At 35.3% G+C, this 21,908-nt stretch overlaps 1 protein-coding gene and 1 long non-coding RNA gene across 8 annotated transcripts; one reads left to right on the top strand and one right to left on the bottom strand.

Moving 5' to 3' along the window:
• The first annotated feature begins 1,951 nt into the window (after positions 1 to 1,951).
• Positions 1,952 to 11,348, top strand: LOC114539406. Of its 5 annotated transcripts, none has more exons than XR_003688880.1 (10): positions 1,952 to 2,131; positions 4,919 to 5,150; positions 6,467 to 6,673; positions 6,771 to 6,920; positions 7,060 to 7,131; positions 7,492 to 7,667; positions 8,040 to 8,279; positions 8,679 to 8,825; positions 10,980 to 11,126; positions 11,264 to 11,348. It is a non-coding gene; the product is annotated as an uncharacterized LOC114539406 (long non-coding RNA). The 5 variants fall into 5 exon arrangements; XR_003688878.1 differs by having other exon boundaries at positions 7,799 to 8,279; XR_003688877.1 differs by having other exon boundaries at positions 7,796 to 8,279.
• LOC114539404 (probable serine/threonine-protein kinase ireA) lies at positions 10,415 to 21,536 on the bottom strand. 3 transcript variants are annotated; one of them, XM_028560032.1, is made up of 4 exons: positions 21,494 to 21,536; positions 15,006 to 15,411; positions 12,920 to 12,991; positions 10,415 to 11,372 (listed from the first exon to the last, which is right to left on the bottom strand). In XM_028560032.1, the coding sequence occupies exons 2-4, from the start codon at positions 15,261 to 15,263 to the stop codon at positions 10,536 to 10,538; spliced, it is 1,167 nt and encodes a 388-aa protein (XP_028415833.1). In that variant the 5' UTR covers positions 15,264 to 15,411; positions 21,494 to 21,536; the 3' UTR covers positions 10,415 to 10,535. The 3 variants fall into 3 exon arrangements, with proteins under 3 accessions (XP_028415833.1, XP_028415834.1, XP_028415832.1); XM_028560033.1 differs by lacking the exon at positions 21,494 to 21,536 and adding an exon at positions 20,285 to 20,317; XM_028560031.1 differs by lacking the exon at positions 21,494 to 21,536 and adding an exon at positions 19,194 to 19,391.
• Positions 21,537 to 21,908: the final 372 nt, after the last annotated feature.

The following is a 21,908-nucleotide window of genomic DNA, read 5'->3' as shown; positions in this document are numbered from 1 at the left end:
AATCATATATAACATGTTTAAGGGTCAGTTTTGAGAGATGTATTACTTAAAATTTTGAGCATAAAAGACCACATTTGATATGGAAGACTGCAAATCACCAAGCTTTTAAATGCCACTTAACTCTCACATATATATGTTATCCAAAAATGCACCAATCAAATGTTTATAGCACTTCTTGGTTGTGTAAATAGCTAATGTGCATTTGAGCATTACACTCAAATATTGACCACCTTTCAGACAATTATTAAAAAGAACCAGGAATGGATATTACAATGTCCCATATTACCTGGTTATTTTAAGGTGATCCTGAATATAAAAATAAAGAAGATTCATTGCAAAATAATTAACAAAAAACAGGAAAATTTTTATTATTTGATTTATTATAAACTGAAATAAACAAGCATGCTTGGATTTCTTGCACATAAAGAGGTTAAAATAGTTTTATTGAATAATTCATGAATAAATCATGTTTTAAAGTACCAAAAATATAAACCTGGGGAATTCGCATTTCCATAAATATATCAAATGAGCTCTTTTATATAGTTTGTTTGAAAATTTGATTTCGAAAAAACTTCAATTAAGGCCTTCCAGGCTAGAACTACAAGACCGTAAGTTATGATATTTTTAATGCGCTGAATACCTTATATAATAATGCGCTATACGATGTATAACGATCGGTTGTCAATGCTTTACTCCAGCCGATCGACCATGTATTTCGCTATTTAATGATTGATTCTATGACATTTATCGTTATAAACTTACCGGAACTATCCGAGGCAATCTTTTCATCACGTATTCTGATGTAGTAAATGATTTCAATACAAGATTTTGTTCAATTTCAATAAAAATTATCATTAACGCGATGTGCATCACCAATCTTCACTCCTTGTTTTCAAATCTCCATTATGAATATATAATGAGAGGAATTTAACTCCAAAAATGGAGTTAATTCCTCTAACCCCTCTAGATGGGATTATTTTTGCATACTAATCAACGTTCGAAGACCTCGTTACTCCACTGAGGAGTTAATATAACTCTAAAAGTGGTGTCAAAATAGCACCAAAATTTAACACCCCGAAAAATAAAATTTGGGGGTGTTAAAATAACTCCCTGAAAATAACAGTGCAGTGCAAATGAATTAGGAAATTTCTCTCCTGGACAAAATGAACATTCGTATTCACCACAGCACCCAGTACATGTGCCAAATGCCTCGGAGAAAGACATGGAATCCTTTATATGCACAGCTTCATCGATCGCTGTACAACAATGAATTTCTAAAAAAAGTTTAATTTGAAATGTTATGTACATGTTCATTCGTTTTCACAGTCCAGGAGGAGGAATAACTTTTGTCAAGAGGAGAGGAAGTTGCGAGAAACTTTCGGGATTAATAAAAAATGAAAAATAATTATCGTTCTTATGTGCAAAAAATCGCAATTAATCGACTAAAACCTAAAATGTTTGTCGCAATACATTGACGAGAGCCAGGCGCACACGATGCGATTTTTGTCGTACGATTTTAGTCGGGGGACCAAATCCTCGCGTGTGCGTTCAGCGATTTTAGTCACGGTTTGCCTGCAATCGGAATATATCAAAACAGCTTGATATTTGCCGTTTAAAATCGATCGCTAAAATTGTACGACAAAAATCGCGTCGTATGCGTCTGGCTCAAACATGCGGGATGCCACTGGCAAGCGCTAACGTAACGAAGGAAAGGAATAGTCTATGGTCTCAGAGTAATACTAAAATGCCTCACCTAAGCGTAAGCGATTCGTCCTATATGCATCGCTTGTTGAGTATAGCTTATAGCCAGTGACTAGAGGCATTCATATATTAACACAGAGTAAATAGTCAGACACAAAGTGAGACAGACTTCTGGGTATAATCTGTTCTGCCTTGGCTCGACCACTCGACCCGGGGCCTAATCATTTTGTAATGTGATTAGGGGATTAGGGCTGCAACCACGCCAAATATGGTGGGCAACAATTTAGAAGAAAATTCAAAGCTTAGGACACTTTCATCACGTTGCTGCCTATAATTGTGTTTGTATGTATAGACAATTTCGTTGTAGCTGGAATTCAACACATCTGGGCGATATTAAATCACACACAAAACGTGGTTAATTTGATTGGAGGTTAGTGTACACTATAGGCGAAGAGCCTCAACATAACATGGTTCTCGTCTTCTCGAAGCTTTGAAGCCTGAAGAGGCAAGCAAACGTACATCACATGTTGTTGTTATCTGCATTGCCAAATCGAACAGCTATGGTTTCACGATTTTACAGAAGTATGGGGTTGACAATACCTTTTTTAAGCAATTAAGTGATCACTATGGATCTTTGATTTAGTTGTGGCCAACAACCCCCCTAGTATATCTATTATCAACCAAATACTGTGTATTATATATATGATGTATACGTAAGATGTAGAAATGGCCCTTCTGTTTTAAGACCAATTGCAAACAAACTAATGCTATTGTTAGGATGACTACATGATAGCCAGGATCATGTACTATGCTTACATCATATACCTCAAAATCATTTCAAAATTTGTTTATCACACTGTCTATGTGGGATCATACATGTAAACAGTTAACATACAGTCCACTCTTGTATTTTAGTTTAAGGTCACGAGCAATGCTAGCTTGTGTTCATTAAAAGTACCGTAGCCAAGTTTGAACTATTAAAAACCATTTCAAAACATGCATTAACTAATATGCAAATTTAAGGTATATTACTCAACACATCGATTCATTTATTTCGTGTGTAATTTCAATTTCAAACAAACACTTTGTCTACATTTAAAAAATGTGTATAATTCCTAAAATATCAAGAACTTTCAGACTATTTGATACACTTTTAGTTTGAAACAAGTAGACTATTCATTGTAATGAGTAGAACATAAACAAATTAAACCCCCCTTAAATTAAATAAAGATTTGTTAGTAATATTCCTATATATAGCCTAAACATTGTTCAAATAGAGAAAATTGTAAATGTGCATATTTTCACTCATATTTGCATCTATGTCACATGTGGTGGTATATTAATAATAGGGTCATTAGCTATCAATTTTATAAAACAGGCAGCCAAGATGCAGGTTTTAAAGTTTCTGTATGTATTAATTGCTTCAGAGAATTAGTTATTCTGGTTCCATAAAAGGCTCCATAAATTATGACCATAATAGCTGTAAAAGCATGAACGGAAATAGCTACACAACTTTCATGATAAATTGCATGAGTTGCATGTGTTTAGACTACATACATACACTGTGTGTTTAATCCGCTGTGTTTAGACTACATACATACATGTAAGTTTATTGCATATGCAGTCCACTCAGCCATAACCATATGCCCTGTGTTAGAGAGTAGGAGGTGAAATCTATAGATACTAGATAGACAACTTGTGTGCAGATTAGCAAAGTGCTGGATGTGTTTAAAAGAAAGTGTAACAAAAATGGTCTAATAGAATACACATATGTGATATATATTACAAAATTTGGTTTTGAAATTTTTAGTTATGTAACTCGTTTTCGGTTTGCCTGAATTTTCAGCTAAACTTTGCCCCAATGTCTTGATTCTTGAAATTTGGGGGGGGGGCAAGTGCCTTATAAAACACTCTCTCCTATTTTATTTTAACCTGACTATATCTGTAATTATTGCCAGGAAAAGTTGCAGTGACCGACACTCTTTAAAGCTCCCTTACTTTTTGATAGATGGAAAAGTAGGTTGGTATAGCCCCCTTCTCCGCAGGCTTTGAATGACAACGTATATAGTATTACGTTGGTCTACATTCTACAAACTTATCCACGTCCGGTCAACATGCGATTTATAATACTATAACTCATGTGTACATAATACATGTTTCTTTCTATGAAGCATATATATACCAATAAAAACATGTATAGGCCTTAAAAGAAAATGAGAAAAATAAATTTATCTTCATTCATTTTGTATTCTCTTAAAATATAAAATGAATTCTTTTTAATTAATTAATGCATTAATTAACACTCTGTGATTACAACATGCATGGAACATGAATAAAATTATAAAGTTTTACTAAACAAAATAAAGTTACTAAACAAATGTTATTCCTCACTGTTTTGGCCAAACCAGGGAATGGAACAAGGAGCTATATACTCCCTTAGAAGTAACTGGGCTTAACTGGGCTTGTGGAACTGGGCTTAGCCCCCAAAATACTTGAAACATTTTGTACTAAAAATAATGGTTATATGAACATAGCTTGTGTATCTATTCCTAGTCCCCACAATATAGACCTGTAAATAATATATTGGTTTACAATAGTTAAGTTCAGTAGAGCACTTCATCATAATCACAGGATGTGGGCTTGATTGAGTTAATTCTTGCTATATAAAGGCAAGTTGACTGCTGATTTTGAGATAGAATTCAATTTTGCAATATAGGAAATTAGTAACAGGAAAGATAGTGTGTAAATATTAGTGTTTGGTCGACTGAAATGTATAATATTAATAGTGGCTGCACGGATTAGAGTAAAAATATTCTACTAAAACGCCCTTACTCATCAAGCGGTAAGATAAAGTTAATTGAATTGCATTATGCCAAAGCACCTACTATGTCTTAAGACGGCTAATGTATTATTATCAAAATATCATCATATATGGGAATACACGTTTTTGTTTGCTAATACAAATGACGCAATATACCTCTCGCTTTTTACATTTGAGCAGAAATAAAAAATCTGTTAAATGTTTTATCTGTTTATTATGAAAATTAATGTACTCACCTTTTCAGATTTTCTTGACATTATTAGTTGGGCCCTATGAATTGTTGACTTATGAACTCTAAAATAGTGAAACAGCTGTTATTGGCATTTTGCATCATTCATAATCATAGAATGGTTTAGCCGTTGGGAAGGATATAATATTGATTTTCATTGAATATAGGCGATTAGCGAATTTGCTATCGCTGAATTCACAGGAAATTGTTACAAGTTCTTGGAATTAGAACAAGCTCTGAAACAAAGATTCTTGCATTTGGAGTTCCGGTACCGGCGTGTTGGCGGTCTGAGGTTGTCACCTCACCTGTCTTAGCCTGTGTCTGGCCTGTGTATGTAACAGGATAATGAATGTACCTCAGGGTACCTCATGGGATATAGATTTGTTTCCCGAAATTCGGGTAAGGATAGTATTTAAGTACAACATTCAATGGGAATACCGATTGAAAAATTGTATTTAAAACAAGCAAGGTTGTAAAAGTGGCAACTCTCCACGCGCTCTTGCGAAAGAGACGAAAGCCTTTGGCTTTAATAATAGATTAAGTGTTAACGCTCAGTGTTATCGCTTCAACATACACATATGTACTCGCCTCACCCATAAATAGCATCACTTTGCTGTAATGAAAAGGCTGATCCCAGGTTGAAAATCTTTTCAAGATCCTGCTAAGATCTTGCAAATGACAGGATCTTGGCAAGGTATTTAGGATCTTGCCATGCTTGAAGATCTTGAAAATTCTTAAATCTACTTGCCAAGATCTTGCTAAGATCTTGCCAAGATTCTAAGTTCAATGTTTGCTTATTACATTAACATGAAATTTGTTCAAAATGAGCATCAGTTTTCTCATGTTATTAAGCTATTGCTTTCCCGCAGATTGGTGTTGACTAAAATGATTTTTGCAATGGTCCTGCTAAAATTTTATCATGATCTTGTCAAGATGTTATCATGATTTTGCCAAGATTTTATCATGATCTTGCCAAGATTTTATCATGATCCTGCCAAGATTTTACCATTATCGGAGCACGATTTCAACTTGATCTTGCCAAGATTTCACTTTTATGTAGCCAATATTTTATTACCATGATTTTACAAGATTCATGGGACGATCAACTGCAACTTGCCAAGATTCTGCTATGATTTTGTCAAGATTGTACTGTGATCTTGCCAAGATTTTACTGAGATCATGTCAAGATTTTACTGATAACTTGCAAAGATTTTACTGAGATCTTGCCACGATTTCTTTGTGATCTTCGCAAGATTTCGCTGTGACCTTGTCAAGATTGTACTGTGATCTTGCCAAGATTTTACTGAGATGTTGCCAAGATTTTACCGAGATCATGTCAAGATGTTACTAATAACTCGCCAAGATTTATTTGAGATCGTGCAAGATTTCACAGTGATTTTCGTAAGATTTCGTTGTGATTTTGTCAATGTAATTTGCCCAGCTAGGTTTTACAGTGATTTTTCCAAGATTCCACAATAATTTCGCCAAGACTTTACCATGATTATGAGTCCACAAAGAACACATACTTCACATACGGGACAAATTATTGTAAACTCTTGAAATATTTACAAACATGCTCGTGCTTGCAACTATGAACAGTTAATGTTAATAACAGGTGTAATATAGGCATTCACAAATTCTTCGTTCATTTCAAAAACTGCTGTATGTTTCCGAGAGATGCCCACGTTTTCACGTTTTTTTACATGACTTGATAGACCCATCTGGAAACAAAACTGAGAGAAAGCGAAGCCTCAGTCCACAAGATGTTCATCCTTATCAAGACTCCGACTTCGAAGCGAGCGATTTCCGAGGTGAAGATAAGGACAAAAAATCCAAAGTCGCATTTGGATTTCGACTTCGACGATGATGCCCTGAGCAAAGAATACGAAAAATTAAACCGTCTGTCCGAGATGCTAACGAAGGTAGCTTTACTGAAGTTTAACTCGCATATATATGATATCCCACATTTTCATCAATGTTTTAAAATATTCAAAGAATTCTTTTTTTCGACAATTTTAGAGTAAATATCAGTTAAAATCGAATGATAAAGCAACAAATGAGCGCTTGGATTGACTGGAAAACGATGTGAAGAAAATCTCCAAGGCAATTGATAATTTGAAAGATGCAGTAAAAAAGTTAACTGCTGTAAAAACCACTTTAGTTTTACAGGTATCCATGTATGCAATATATGAATATTACCACAACATTTATACATGCCATGCACATGCATTTTCTATAAATTCAAATTTCAGGCAAGACCTGTATTTGCTTTATAAATCATTGATGTTTTGATAAATATATATAATAGGATGACAAATTGCCTAAGAAGTCATTAATAAGTCCAACTACAGCTAAAAAGGAGACTGAAAACGCAGCAATGGTAAGTTAAATTGAGTGTACAGCAACTACAGTTTCAATAACTTTTTTGCCTTTTAACAAAACAAGCAAAGTATCATTATAATACACAGTAGCATAGCCAGCCTGACGATCCATTCCTGCTATGCTAATATTTTGGTGGTCATTGAAAGGAAAAAAGAATGAATTTCTAAAGAAATGAATATTAATTATAATAACCTTAGATTTGCATAGCGGGTATCAATTCTCAGGCTTTCTACGTTGACTGATCTTAATTGATCACTGTTGAATCAGAAGTGATAAGTAGAAACCAGTATTGTTCATTTAGTCTTCAGTATCAGCATGTTGTAATATTCTTTATAATATTGTATTTTATATATTATAGTGGCAGAATGAGGTTAATTTAATGAATATGAAAGCTCAACCAAAAGAGCCAGCAAATGTGCAATTAATTTGCTTAACCACTTGTGTAGTCAAAGCGAACTCCAGGACAGGATTTTGTTTAAATCGAAAAAATCAACGAAAACACCCCTAGATGCCGAGGGGTCACTAAACTGTTTGGTAAGTTGCGTTATGTATGTTGATGCTAGAGTGTTTTGGCACATGAATTTCACATTTTTGAATCTTTGTTAGCAGTATAATTTTATACGCTTTTCGAAAACTGAATTGCAATTGCGTCTTTACTTTAGCAGTTATTGCCACTTAAAACACAAAAAAAGCCGCGCAAAAGGGATTGGTACAAAATCATTGATGTGACGTCACAATAGCAACTGGTTTGACTCATTCATATTACAAAAAGAAGAAAGATGGCGGCGCAAAAAATGCACGCAAATATAAATATGCCCAATAGATGGATTGTTGGGGGTTGCTCTAATACCTCTAATCCGGAAAAGGAATTTTTCTTCATTTTATACCGTTTCCTGGTGACGAAAGGCCAGAACCAAAAAAAAAGACGAAAGCAGAGGATTGATTTCGTGCTGTTGAAGAGGGAAAATTGTATCTGACTCCAAATTTTACAAGAAAGATTTCACACAAATGTTTTCTGGTTTCTCTGGTGAGGTATAGCGGTTAGCCACCGATGAAAATGGCGTTGTGCATGGCAGCCCCTAAGTGTCACGAAGTAACAACGGAAGTCAAACCTTCGTCTGCAAGAGCTAGGAGAATGATAAGTTCGTACGTATCGTTAATTGTTAGTTGTGAATAATCATTTTTATGGTTGCTGTTTCTTAAACACAGTGCAATTTTCTTATGTCAGCTATTTGAATACATACATACGATTATAATTATGCCGCTTTATATGCAAATATTTATCACATTGCAAAGGTTGTAAAAGAAGCGTCGTCTGTAAGTCTGACCGCCCAAGGCGAAGAGCCGCATGAACCTTGACACAAAGTCCCATTTGAACACGCAATTGAAAATATTGGAGAACAACTGCCAAAAAACGCCTCTCAAAACAAAGTCCGTATAAAGTTTAAATAAATAAATGTTTCGGTGTAACGTTTGCGGGCACCAAACACCCATTGACAGTGATCCCATTGTGTTTACATTTTTGTGTTTGGCTTCTTGCTTTAGACAAACAACGTTTCGACTGGGACAGACGGTTGTGTTGGTTGTGTCGGTTGTGCGTATTTACTAAAAGAAAAACGGAAGACTGGGAACAAGTATATAGCGCTTAAAAGCAAATACGATGAATTGGTGTTAAAGTTAAACATTCCAAAGGTAGCGTGTTTTTATCTTTGGTACTGTGCATATGTGCTGCAGGAAAAACCCATGTTTCATACTCTGCGCTGTGCTTTCATTATGCAAACGTACTACAGCCGGTGACACGTAGCAAGTCAAACATAATGTTATTAATCTTAATAAAACGCATTATGTTGTGAACAGTGAACCTTATACAGGGTGTATAAAAAAATGTCCCAAATGTAAAGTTAAGACTTATGCCAAGTTTGGTTTTTCATTAACAAATTATGTTGCCGGGGGGTCATTCCTTTGCACTGATATTGGGAGGGCTTGCGCGCGAAAATGTGAAGCTGAAATCGAGATATTATTTAGCTGTCTAAAAGTAGGAAAGCTTTTTAATAAACTGTCAAAGTTTCAGGAAAATAATGCATACTGGGAGCACTGCGCGACCCCTAAAGCTGACGAATATTTCATTGCGCGCAGTGGATTAAATTCATCGTTGATTTTAGCGTGACCGATCTCATGCAAGGGTAGACAAATGAATAAATTAAAGCGAGAAACTAAAACATGCCGGATCATGAGTGCTGCTTAGTATAGGTACCGAACCAGACTTCCAAGCATGGGCTCTTAAAGTGCCTATATCACTCGTGGGGTTTTTATGCATTTGAAAAGAACGTAAAAAGTTACTTAATATATTAAAAAAGTTTTTTGATTTAGTACAATAATTTCGAAGATGCAAGCCTCTAAACTACCTGCGGTTCCTGAGTCCCAACCTTCTGGGTTTAAACACGGCTATTCAATTTGAAACTGCCCATTGTTTACAGGACCCTGGGACTCAGGAACGGCAGGTAGTTTAAAGGCTAGTATTTTCAAAATTATTGCACTAAATCAAAAAACGTTTTCTAATATATGAACTAACTTTTTACGTTCTTTTCAAATGCATGAAGATCCCACGAGTGATATAGGCACTTTAAAACTTGATATGGCGACGTATAGGAGTGGAACTCGCGTGTCTGTATGATTATTGACAGATTTCTTGTATTACAGTAATACGGTGTTTCAAAAACGATGCATTCAAGTATATTGTTATTTTATTTACATCTGCCTAGCACGGCAAATGCAGTTTCATGCACCCCAATTATTTCAACGAAATACTCTGTTTCAACTCAATATTATAACCGTGGTTTGACGATTTTGGCCGATCAAAGAAAAGCGCCTAAATATGTAGTCCTGTATGATTGCAATCGTTTACAAACACTCCTTCAGGAAGGCTGTTAATGACTTTGGATATGGTACTTTAGATATGGTAATATCACGAAAGGAGTGCAAAAACCCAAAAACCTGTGAAATGATATCCCTAAAACTGCCCACATTACCCGAACAACATTTTCAATTTCAAGAAACTTTATTCGCAGCTTAGTGCGGTGGGAACAGTACTACCCTGAAATCCATGCAGAGGCGTACAGGTTCGATTCCTGCGGGAGGATTTTTTTGCAACGTTTTTAATTTGATAAAGCTAAAAGAGCATAGCCATAGGGAGGGATTTAATCTTGCAAAAGGTGCTGATTGATACCCTTACAGTACGCGTGTCGTTCTCATATGCCAACGAAAGTTATCCCCAAATGACCGCAGTTATTAATGCAGATTGATTATTTAACTTATGATGAACTGTCTTCGCCAATTATTCCATCTTTATTCAAAGTTTTATTCAATTATATCTGGGAAAATGTAATAATCATATGATCATAGTTATATAAATTCTTCATCGTCAAGAAAGTCGTGCTTCAAAGCGTCATCAGCATTTGGTCTGGCATCAAGGTTGTGTTGGATCAACCATGACACAAAGCGTCGAGCATCACGTTCAGCAAGCATGCGTAAATTAACGGGATTACCGTTCACAATATTTGTCATTTGTTCGTAGCCAGTGGTACCAAATGGATGCTCGCCTTTGCTTAATATGAAGAATGAAAGCATACCGGCCACCTGCACATCAGATTTTTTTTTATACCAACCTTTGCTTGGACATTTTAATTGCTCATTTAAATGCTTAATTACTTCAGCAGGCATCCAGCCTGTTGTTCCTTTCGCATCAGTATGAAACGTAGTTTCTTCTTCATTAAGTACGCGGCTTATTCCAAAATCTGCTAATTTCATACAACCTCCAACGTCAACCAAGACATTTTTTGGTTTTAGATCTCTATGCAATATTCCTTCTCCGTGAAGAAATGCAAGTCCAGCAAAGATATCTTTGATCATTTTTCGCCCATGCCTTTGCAAATGATCAGTGGAAAGAGAACAAACGTACTTATCCAGTGTCTTTTCACAGAGATCAAGAATGAGGTACATAAATGTATTGTCCATTAGAAAATGGCGATAGCTCACTATAAATGGTGATTTCTTTGTGTTAATGAGAGAGAGGATATCTCTTTCATTTTCAGCTGTATCTTCACAGGCTTGTATCAACATTCGCTTTATAGCTACTTCACTGCCGTCTTGCAAAATCCCGACATAGACAAACGTCCCTGAAGAGCCACATCCAAGAGTGAAGGATTTTTGCGCAGAAAACCTCTTTATTGGTCCCAAACCCTACGGAGAATTCCAAACAACAATTTTTAAATTGCATAATTTCACAGACAAACCTGCTGCCTGTATAAGTAGCTGTTTTAATAAGAGCTGGTATGGTGAATCAACGTCTGGTAGAATTCAGGCTTAACATGTCGCTAAAGATACTTAGTCTAGTTAGCATGGCCAGAAATATGGGATATTTGAACTGCGCATACCTGCGATTGACTAAACAAATACGGCCGACGAACGATAATAAAGTATATATATAGGATGTGTTGTTAAAATGATCAAAATTTTGGCGTTTTTTTTTCACCGCTGTAGCATTTACTGCCATTTCTCGAATGCAACTACAGGCTGAGACTTGTTAATGAACCCAGTGATACACCATTTCCCAAGAATCTATAAATCTTTCTAACTTTTAATATTTTATTAATCCGGGAGGGGGTATGCGGTATATTCATACATTGATGTTTACATATCGAGGAACAACAGCGTACAAAAGAAATCCGTCGGGCATAAGACGAATATATCAATACACACTCCCCTCCCCATGCAATTAAGCTTCTATATAGCTGGGGTCCGGCTCACATTAACTAGTTTCAATAGAAGACGTTTACCGAATCAAACTGATATAATAACAACACGCCTGTTCTGGCGTTAACTCCGGCGCACGTGCCAGTCTTCAATATATATATAATAGAGCTTCTGGACATAAACAATACAGTTCATATTCGCATTTAGATGCCTTGCGAACCTAAATGTTCGATCGCGAAATTCAGAAGCACATCGCAGTGATAGAAGTTCAATTGTTCAAAAACGTAAATAAACCGCATGATACACTCGCTTTGTCTTATATTTGCCCTCGGAATTCGCGCTTATATGGTTAGTTAAATCTTCAATCCTGTGCAAACTACGACGTGTCAACGCGCCCATACACGACCACATCATCTTGTTAAACGGCGAAATAGCAGCGATATTATTAAAATAGGACCAGAATCTACATGTATTTAATATAAATTATTCTTACCCTAATTCAATCTAAACTTAATCGAACAGCATGAAAAGAACGGTTTATTTGTTCCCTTATGGAGGAATTGTCGTATCATGTGAGCGAAATCGAATCGCGCATCGGAAAATTAGCCAAAGCTCTGCACCACAAATCTTGGGAGATAAGACTGGGACGTAGAAAAATACGGTCACATACACATTTCAAATTGGCGCCGGAGTAATAAACCAAATGTTCATGACTTCAGGCCTTAGCCCAGAAACGTGAACGTTGCATGGGCTTGAAGCATTTCGCAATTTTGGTATCAATAAGAAGCCTAGGCTGCTTAGCAACCAAGTTATTTAAATATATGGGATCTTATTCTATTCTTATAAATTATAAATTACTCAGAGCGAAAATAAACTTTCTCCGTGAGAAAAATCGAGAAATAAATTAATTTAATTGGATTAATACGATTTATCTAATTTGATTAAATTAAATCAAATAAAATTGATTACCAAAAATAGGGAAACTAATTCATGTAATCACGTACTTAGCATAATAATATTACACTTCTACCTACCAATTTTCCTGACTCCAGTGCTTCTAACTCTTCAATTTTTTGGCGATGTTCAACTGACTTCCTTATTTGCAGCTGGAATATTTAGTTATAAAAAAACTATTAATTTATACACGAAATGTATAGTTTCCAGTGCAACTACCGATGCACGAGTGATTTTTATAGACTGCAAAATTCACACTCTTAAAGAAACTCATGCTCTGGCGCGTAATAATTCGTCACTGCACGAGAAATTATACTGCTAGAAACACATGCATGCAGCAACCCTCGTCATTTTAAGCCAAATAGGTGTAGTAGTTACATTATTGATGAATGACTCCAATGAGCCGACAGCTAATATTTTTATTGTTCGAAAAAGAATATATGTATAGTCTTAAAAGTAAAGTAAACATCGCCCGTTTTTCTGCTGCATTAAAGGCAGGCAATTTATAGACTCTTATACAGCTTATAAGTTATCGCTAAAAATTCAACCTCGAAAACATCAAAACAGAACAAAAACTTTAAGGAATGGACATGAAAATGTTATGCTTCGAATTTTTATATGCAGCAAATATTTGCATGCACTTTGCCGTAGACTTTAACCCTTTTGAAGTTAAAGCAATGGTGCACGTGATAACTTTTTGTAATCGGTTATGTACGTATTTGCAAAATGGCATACAAACTCATAATTCATTCCATAATTCATTCAGTAGGGGGCAAAAGTTTGAGTCCAGTCGTTGTAGAATTCCAGTATTAAATTCTGGCAGCGTATTCGAGTTAAGACATGCGTGCTAATGCTTCAGTACTGTAAACTATATTAATTGCACTGTTTTGGTCCTAATGATCTGAATTATAACAAAATAAAGTTCTCATTCCTTTACACTGCCTAAGATGGGTGGGAAAAAGGGCAAAGTGGTGGTGCACAAGGACAAACATTAAGTATTGAAGGATTCTTTCCTCGTAAGATCGCATAAAAAGTGAGAATTTCAAAAGGTGGTATGCATCTAACCTTGGAGAGGTTCCAAGAAACCAAATCCTACTCAAGCAAACATTTAGCTGCTTCGGTCATGCTGGGTTTGGCAATATTGAAAGATATAATAGGATCCTAATTAGAGAAAAGTATCATCCAATTCTTCAAGGACATGGAATTTCATCTAGTAGAAAGATGATCGCACGTCTAACCACATGATAATCACCCTAAGCACATGCACATCTTCTATGTCCCAGGAGTCTTTAAGAGGCAAACTCGTTCTGGTGATCTCGTTCTCCTGGCTTTCCAACTCAAATTCCAGATCTAAAACTTATGGAACACTTCTGGGACCGTTTCCACCGGAAAAGGGCGAGGCACAGACCCAGCAGCCACGATGACCTGAGGTAAGTGGTCAACGAATGCTGGCAAGGTATTGAACGTGCGACATTAAAAAACCTATGAAATTTATGCCAGCAAGAATAAAGGCCGTTTCAAGAGCAAAAAAGAGGGATACAAAGCACTGACATTTAATGCATATTTGCACATTAACATACGTTAAATGAATATCATAAGATCTCATAGTTGTTGTGCAGCGTGTATTTTTCAGTTTACTAATTTACTTTTTTCTAGTTCACTTATCGGTAAGGTTTTCTGTAGAAAATTAATGTATGCTGCTAAAACAATAAAATACAATCACTGGACTCAACTCAAACTTTTGCCTCCTACTGAACATGCAAATAAACTGCATGCATCTCAGCATATACGGAGTAAACAGAATAGACATCTACCCGTCTAAAACACTTGGTATAGCCAGCGCCCTGGTATATATAGCTTATACCCCCGTTTACACCACATTCGATTTAATGGCACGGCACGGCTAAAATGGGTACCCGTGCCCATTTCATCTGTGCTCGCCGTGCCAATAAATTGACTGTATTGTAAGCGGGGCTTATAGAATACGTATATTTTCTCTTTAATCGCTCATTCGTATCTGTATCAAGCAGTGTTGTTTATCGATATGTTTGCCGTCATAAATCTCTGGAAGTATATCATATATCGTCTCGACTTGTTGAGCTAGAATCGACTGGGATCTGTCAGACAGGGAGAAATTGTATATAATTATTACTATAAATCTCCAACCTCATTATGCGATAAGCCCCTATCGTTATTCCAATCAGACAAAAGCTGCTGTCTCTGTTCTGGTGTCCAGGAATTCGTAATGTTTGCGCATAATCCAAATTGCTGATTTTCTCTTTTCCATTCTTGTAAACGGCTCTCTATCTCGCATTTCCTTTTGAGAAAAAATTGCCGTTCAAATTCATTAAATGACGAGCTTTCCAGCAGAGTCGACAATTCGACAATTGTCTGACATTCACTTATTATTCTAGTTAAATCCATGCTCAGATTCTTTTAAAGTAAAATAAACAATAGTCAAAAGCCGAAAGCATTATTCAAAGCTTATTCTCTCTTCGTTGGCATGAGGTTAAAAAAACATATTCAAGTGCACGATGATGGATTTTCTGCTCGACGATCGATGCTTTAAGACCTGGAAAAGAAAGGAAGTTGATCGATAATTTGCGATTTTGCCAGCTTTAATTTTGTGATAATTGTTCCCTGCAATAACATGGAATTGTCATGGATGCTTTTTAAAAGAGCCGTGCATGGACAGTTGTGTAAAGTTTATTATATATATGCTGTGTCTGGAAAACATTTTGACTTTTGTACATAAAAATTATGAATAAAACTATGTACGCATAATTTGTTTTGCTTTAACTTATACGGTGCGGAATATATTAAATCCTGCGCGTCAACATAAAAAAATTTAATGTCGACAGTTTTTCCGGAGAACAATGGAGCGTTGAGCAACTATAACAACATAGAAACGTAATTCAAAGCAACACCAAAATTTTTACCCACTTAAATATGTTTCAAATATGGTGGTATAGCTAACTTATGAATATGCAAATTTTAATTTTATATACGTTTAATGAATATGGATTATATTGGACTGTTTGCTTCTCAATCTCGAACTTACGCAATGATTTATAGGATAAAAATACCATGTTTTAGAAGTATGTTATGGCCATCTGTAGCGGTTACAGGTTTACATTGTCTTTCGCCGATTTTTCTTTCTTATTAACAGCATTTCACGCAACATGCGCACATAATGTGTGGTTTTCATTCAGTAGTGTGTCGAGAACATGTCAAGGTGAGTGATGTGATGGAATGTTTTTATATGTGTGCAGTCAACAATGACCGATTTTAATAGAAAAAAAAAATTACATCCGGACTATATCTCGTAGGTGAAAAGGACTTGTTCACGACAACTGGATACTTATTTGGCAAATTAGCAGTATATACCTACGCTAGAAATTTGAAACGTTGATAAAAATCCCTGGAACCAATCGCATTGCTCGCATGAAATTGAGCTATGGAACACAATACAATTTTATTTATAACTCGAACACGTCGTCTGTTCTGGCGTTAACTCCGGCGTGCCGTGCACGTGCCAGTCTTCAATATAAAGCTTCGGAACATAAACAATACAGTTCATTTTCATTTAGATGCCTTGCGAACCTAAATGTTGTTCGATCGCGAAATTCAGAAGCACATCGTACTTTAAAAAGTATAGAAGTTCAATTGTTCAAAAATGTAAATAAACTGCATGATACGTTCACTTTGTCTTACACTTTGCCTTTGGAATCCGCGCTTATATAGTTTATTAAATCTTCAATCCTGTGCAAACTGCGCCGTGTCAACGCGCCCATACACGACCACATCTTGTGAAACGGCGAAATCGCAGCGATATTATTGAAATAGGACCAGAATCTACATGCATTATTCGAACAGCATCAAAAGAACTGTTTATTTGTTATTTTTGGAGGAATTGCCGAATCATGCGAGCAAAATCGAATCACGCATCGGAAAATTAGACAAAGCCGTGCACCACAACTCTTGCGAGACAAAACTGTGACGTAAATAAATACCGTCATATACACATTTCAAATACTAGTATATTTCTCGCCAAACACACTTGCGGCGACGAAAAATAAAAAAATAGGTACGCAATGCGTACATGTGGGTAGCCGTAAACATTAACTGCGATAAACCTATTTTGTATTTAATGTCAAACGACAGGCTGCTATAGTAAATATCAACGAGTAAATAGCGAGTAAATATCAACTGATGCTTAAGGCCCTGTTACACGGTGCAATTTTTCTTGCAACTTGCAATAAAATTCTTCTTTTGAGAGATGTAAATTTGGCTACTACCGAACTTTTGTCTTTATTACACTCCATGGCGTTTCTTACACTTACATTTTGAAGCCTCTTCACTAATTTACATCTCTTTAAAAGTAGAATTGCATTGCAAGTTGCAAGAAAAATTGCACCTTGTAACATGCCCTTTACTCTTACATTCTAATGATCTACCGATGCCCCATACTGACTACTTCAAACGTAGTTTTAGTTATAGCGGGGCTTGTTTATGGAATAATCTTCCAGAAAATGTTCGGAAAATTATCTCTCTGCAACAATTTAAATCCGAACTTGACAAATTCTTTTGAATATCTGATTTCCACACGGCAAACATGTAAAACAGTATTTTGTGTTATTATTGTGTGTTTTGTTTATTGTATGGCTAAAAGTTTTTAGATATTTCTCTTTATTGTTTGTTGTATATATATAACATTACTGATGATTCTACCGTGTATAAATAAATTTTTAATAATAATAATAATAATAAAACGGCAAAAATGCCCTATAGTTAGCTAGTTGAATACAGTTATAACAAAGTCGATTTTATTACAGAATCTATATATTATAATATTTTATTGTATTAAATACATTTTACTACAGATCAAAACATATATAAAAGCAGATTTACAAGAGATAGGAAATGCATATTTTTAAGCAGAATAGTTGGAGAGAACAAAAAAGAGAGTAAGGTTCCAGAATAATGGCACAAATCCTCTGATAACATAAAGCTTAGTTTAAAAGTAGAGAAAGAAGATTTCAGACGTTTTCAAATTATTTTGTTTTGATGTCCCTTGATCATCAGCATGTCTTTGTTACATACAACATTGGTTATTTTGTTGATCAATGAATGTTATATAAGTTAATAAATGTTAGAATGGTTATTGCTCCAGTAAGATTATAAGGCTTGTTTGCCAAAGTTTATTGACAATAACAATCTGTTATCACCATTATAACTAAGATGATAGTGTGATTTCATAGATCCAGAAGGAAGGTACAGGTGGTTTGCAATGTTGATTACAGATAACTTATCAGCATGGAGATAATAGCACTAGGTCCAATAAGACTGCGAGGCTTGCATGTTTGCAAGTTTCATTGACAATATCTTATCACTGTGTTATTCAGTACAACAATCAGTCAACATTGAACACCATCATTCATCATTCATATAAATGTGCATTGCTGAGTAGTAGTTACCAGGAAGGTATGTCCTAGGACCTGGATTTTCCTCTACCGATACATCATTTGAAAGTCTCAGCAATAATGGCACATAAACATTGTGATGGTATATAATTTGAATACACCATAAGCACTATTCACTGTTCTTTCGACTCTTAATCAATTGGTTCTTAAGATATGACAAGCAAAATACATTAATATATAAAACATTAATAGTATTTGATACCAAAGCTTGCCTTTTCGACGGCAGAAACTCTATCAACGGTCTAGAAAATTGTGGTGTGAACCAATCCTGGAGCGATTAACTTCAATAATGACGCACATATTTGTAGCCTTACACTTAATATTTTGTTTGAATATATCAGCAGAATGGCTGCCGTTTTATTTATACCTGCACAATGGCTGGTTTCAATTTCAATACCTGCACAATGGCAAGGTCTAACTTCAATACCTGCACAATGGCAAGGTTATTGCTTGCCATATCTCAAGAACCAATTGATTAAGAGTCAAAAGAACAGTGAATTGTGCTTATGGTATGTTCAAAATTTTATATACTATCACAATGTTTATGTGCCATTCAAATAATGTGCCATTCAAATTCATTGCTTTCAAATAATGTGGAGGAAAATCTAGGTCCTAGGACATACCTTCCTGGTAACTACTACTGAAGCAATACACGTTTATATCAATGATGAATGATGGCATTCAATGTTGACTGATTGTAGGACTGATTACCACAGTGATAAGATATTGTCAATGAAACTTGCAAACAAGCCACGCAGTATTAAAGATTTGTACGCTCGTATAATCCGGTTGTGATCAAAATTGCTCGCAGTGGACAAATGAGCGATTGAAATGACAAATATTGACACAAATAATGCAACGTTGATTTTACCTTGACTTTTATACAGAAATTTGCCAAAACTCAAAGCAGCCCTTCGAATAAAATCTGACTAAACGTCGGAAATGTTTCGAGTGTTTCCTTCAGCGCCAATCTGTCCGAGTGATTACCGACGAGTGCCGAAGATCCCTCCATGCTACGCGGACACTTTCGACTCTGACATAGTGGTTAGCCGTGCATGCGCAGCGGCTACCCACAAAAAAACAAAACCAGGCGAATTTTCCGTCGCTCACGCCGGAGTAAAAATACGAGGCTTATTCAGTAGGCTACAATCGAAGCAACTTCCGGTTTGCTAGACAATAACAATGCAACGAAATTTCCGGAAAGGCCACCAACGTTTTATGTTTATAGTTATAGACTTAAAAGTAATAAAATGAACATTACTGTGAAATATCTGGGTCTAGATGCGTGTTTATTGTGTTCGTGGTACGCGCGAGAACATCTTAATGAATGGAAATTTTAGGATTATATTAGAAAGATCCATTTGCTATTTAAATGAACTTACGCAGTGATTTATAGGGCAAAAATTATAGGGCAAAAATTTATAATTATATTCAAAAATATATTTATATTACACAAATATATATTTATATTCAAAATTTAGTTTGTTTGTAATAGACAAGAAGAGTGCTCAATACCAAAAAAAAGCAGAGCATAAATAATATTTACTAATTCTTTAATCTCAAAATAAAGCCGTCGCTACAAGGTGTTTCACGCTAAGCTAAAAAAGCAAAGCGATCATCAGGCGACTCATAATCGTCGCCTGATGATCGCTTTGCTTTTTTAGCTTAGCGTGAAACGCCGTGTAGCGATGGCTTTATTTTGAGATTGAAAGAATTAGTAAATATATATATATATATATATATAATTATATATATATATATATATATATGCAATTTTCATTGAACACGACTTCTCTTGTTATACTAATTACAGACAAGTAACCTCATGATAAATTAATGTACACCAGCATAGTCATATTGGCAATTTTTTGCTTAATGCCAGAAATAATGACTAATAAAAATAACTCTAATGCCCCCTGCATTTACTCCTCTGGAGAGAAGAGGGATTACATGGCCACATACCTTAGCCTGAGACTTATCACAATAACAGAAATCCTGTTATTGTGATGCAGACAGTACTCCTGTTCCTTCTTGTTGGTGCATTCCACCTAATGGGGATGAGAGGCTGGGGGCTTATTTATTTTGAGTAGGATTTATTCAACTATTAAATGATTTGGCACACTGCCATACATACACAGAATGTGTTATTATAAAGAAAACCATTAGATGTTACAAAAGTACTTGTCTTTTATATGAAGGAAAGACTTAATAACTTAAAAAATTATATTGTGATGGGAGTGGGAGATATATATATGAGACAAGACTGATGTTATGGTAAATCTTTGCATATAATAAACAATTAATTTCAGCACTGACACTGTGCCACTTTGTACTGTAATGCAAATCATTTTACCATTATAAAGGTAGGTGCTGTTGAAAAAAGTTTTTTTGTAACTGCATGCAGAAAATAAAAGCATTTGAGACCCCATATCATACGGTACATACCTTTAATTGCGTGTTAAAACATTAATAACTTTTCATTTTTACCCTATATAAATATTTGCGTAAATGTTCGATTGTATAGCATATAGATCTTTGTAATATTTCAGCATCGTGTGGTTTCATTTGTGCAGTTGAACCTGAATGAATCTTTGACTTTGTGAAGTTTGACTTATACATCCCAAAATAACAAGATTTCCATTAAGATGTTCTTGCGCGTACCACGACACGCAATAAACACGCAACTAGACACAGACCTCTCAACACCGACTTCAAATGACGAATCAATGACGAAAGCACGAAACGGAGATTTCATTGGCTCTTGCTGTGTTTCAAATTTCTCACCGAATTCAAACGTTCCGCAATAACCGCAGAGAATATTAGGTCGAGAGGCTGCCCTAAAATCGAAACTAGTAAGAAGAAAGGTTCATTTGCTATAGAATGACGTGCGAATAAATCCTTTTCAATCTACGGAAATAAAAATGCTACTAAATTAACAGTTTTACACGATTGCAAACAAATAAAACATGAAAATGACAAACCACGTATTCATAGTAATACTCGTACGGTGACTGCTAAAGCTATACAACACACCGAGAGGAATATTTTCGTTGATTATGGCATAAATATACATTAGCTTTGTATTAAACGTAAATATTGTATCAAATACTGACTTGAAAAGATGAATAGAAACACAAAATAACAACAAAAAGTATCTATACAAATACAAACCTTCGACATCGCGAATATTGTTCATCACAGCATCGGGCCAGTGCTTCCACTTAGTGTATTCTGAATTTCCTTTCCTATTTTTCTTTTATATGTCTATCCAACCATCACAAAATTTGCTCCTAATTTTACTGGCAGTCATGTCTAACGATGTGTCAATTATTTTACAATTTATGTAAAACTGGTTTATTAGCTAGCTTGTCACTTGTAGAAGTGGAATATTAAATTGTAGCACATGTAAAACAAACTCATAGTTTATAATCTTTGATGTAGTAGGTGTCATGGTATGTCGTTTTGCAAAGACATAACCGACTATTAAAGACGTTAGTCTCTTTACATCATTGCTTTAATTTCAACAAAGAGTTCATGAAAGTCAAATTCGGAGTTTTGATAAAAAATCACTTCAGAGCTTTTAGAG

The sequence above is a fragment of the Dendronephthya gigantea genome, unplaced genomic scaffold (assembly GCF_004324835.1).
Source record: "Dendronephthya gigantea isolate DGI-Jeju-01 unplaced genomic scaffold, DenGig_1.0 000202F, whole genome shotgun sequence".
Classification (NCBI taxonomy): domain Eukaryota; kingdom Metazoa; phylum Cnidaria; class Anthozoa; order Malacalcyonacea; family Nephtheidae; genus Dendronephthya; species Dendronephthya gigantea.
This window is presented reverse-complemented; position numbering and strand designations above follow the sequence as displayed.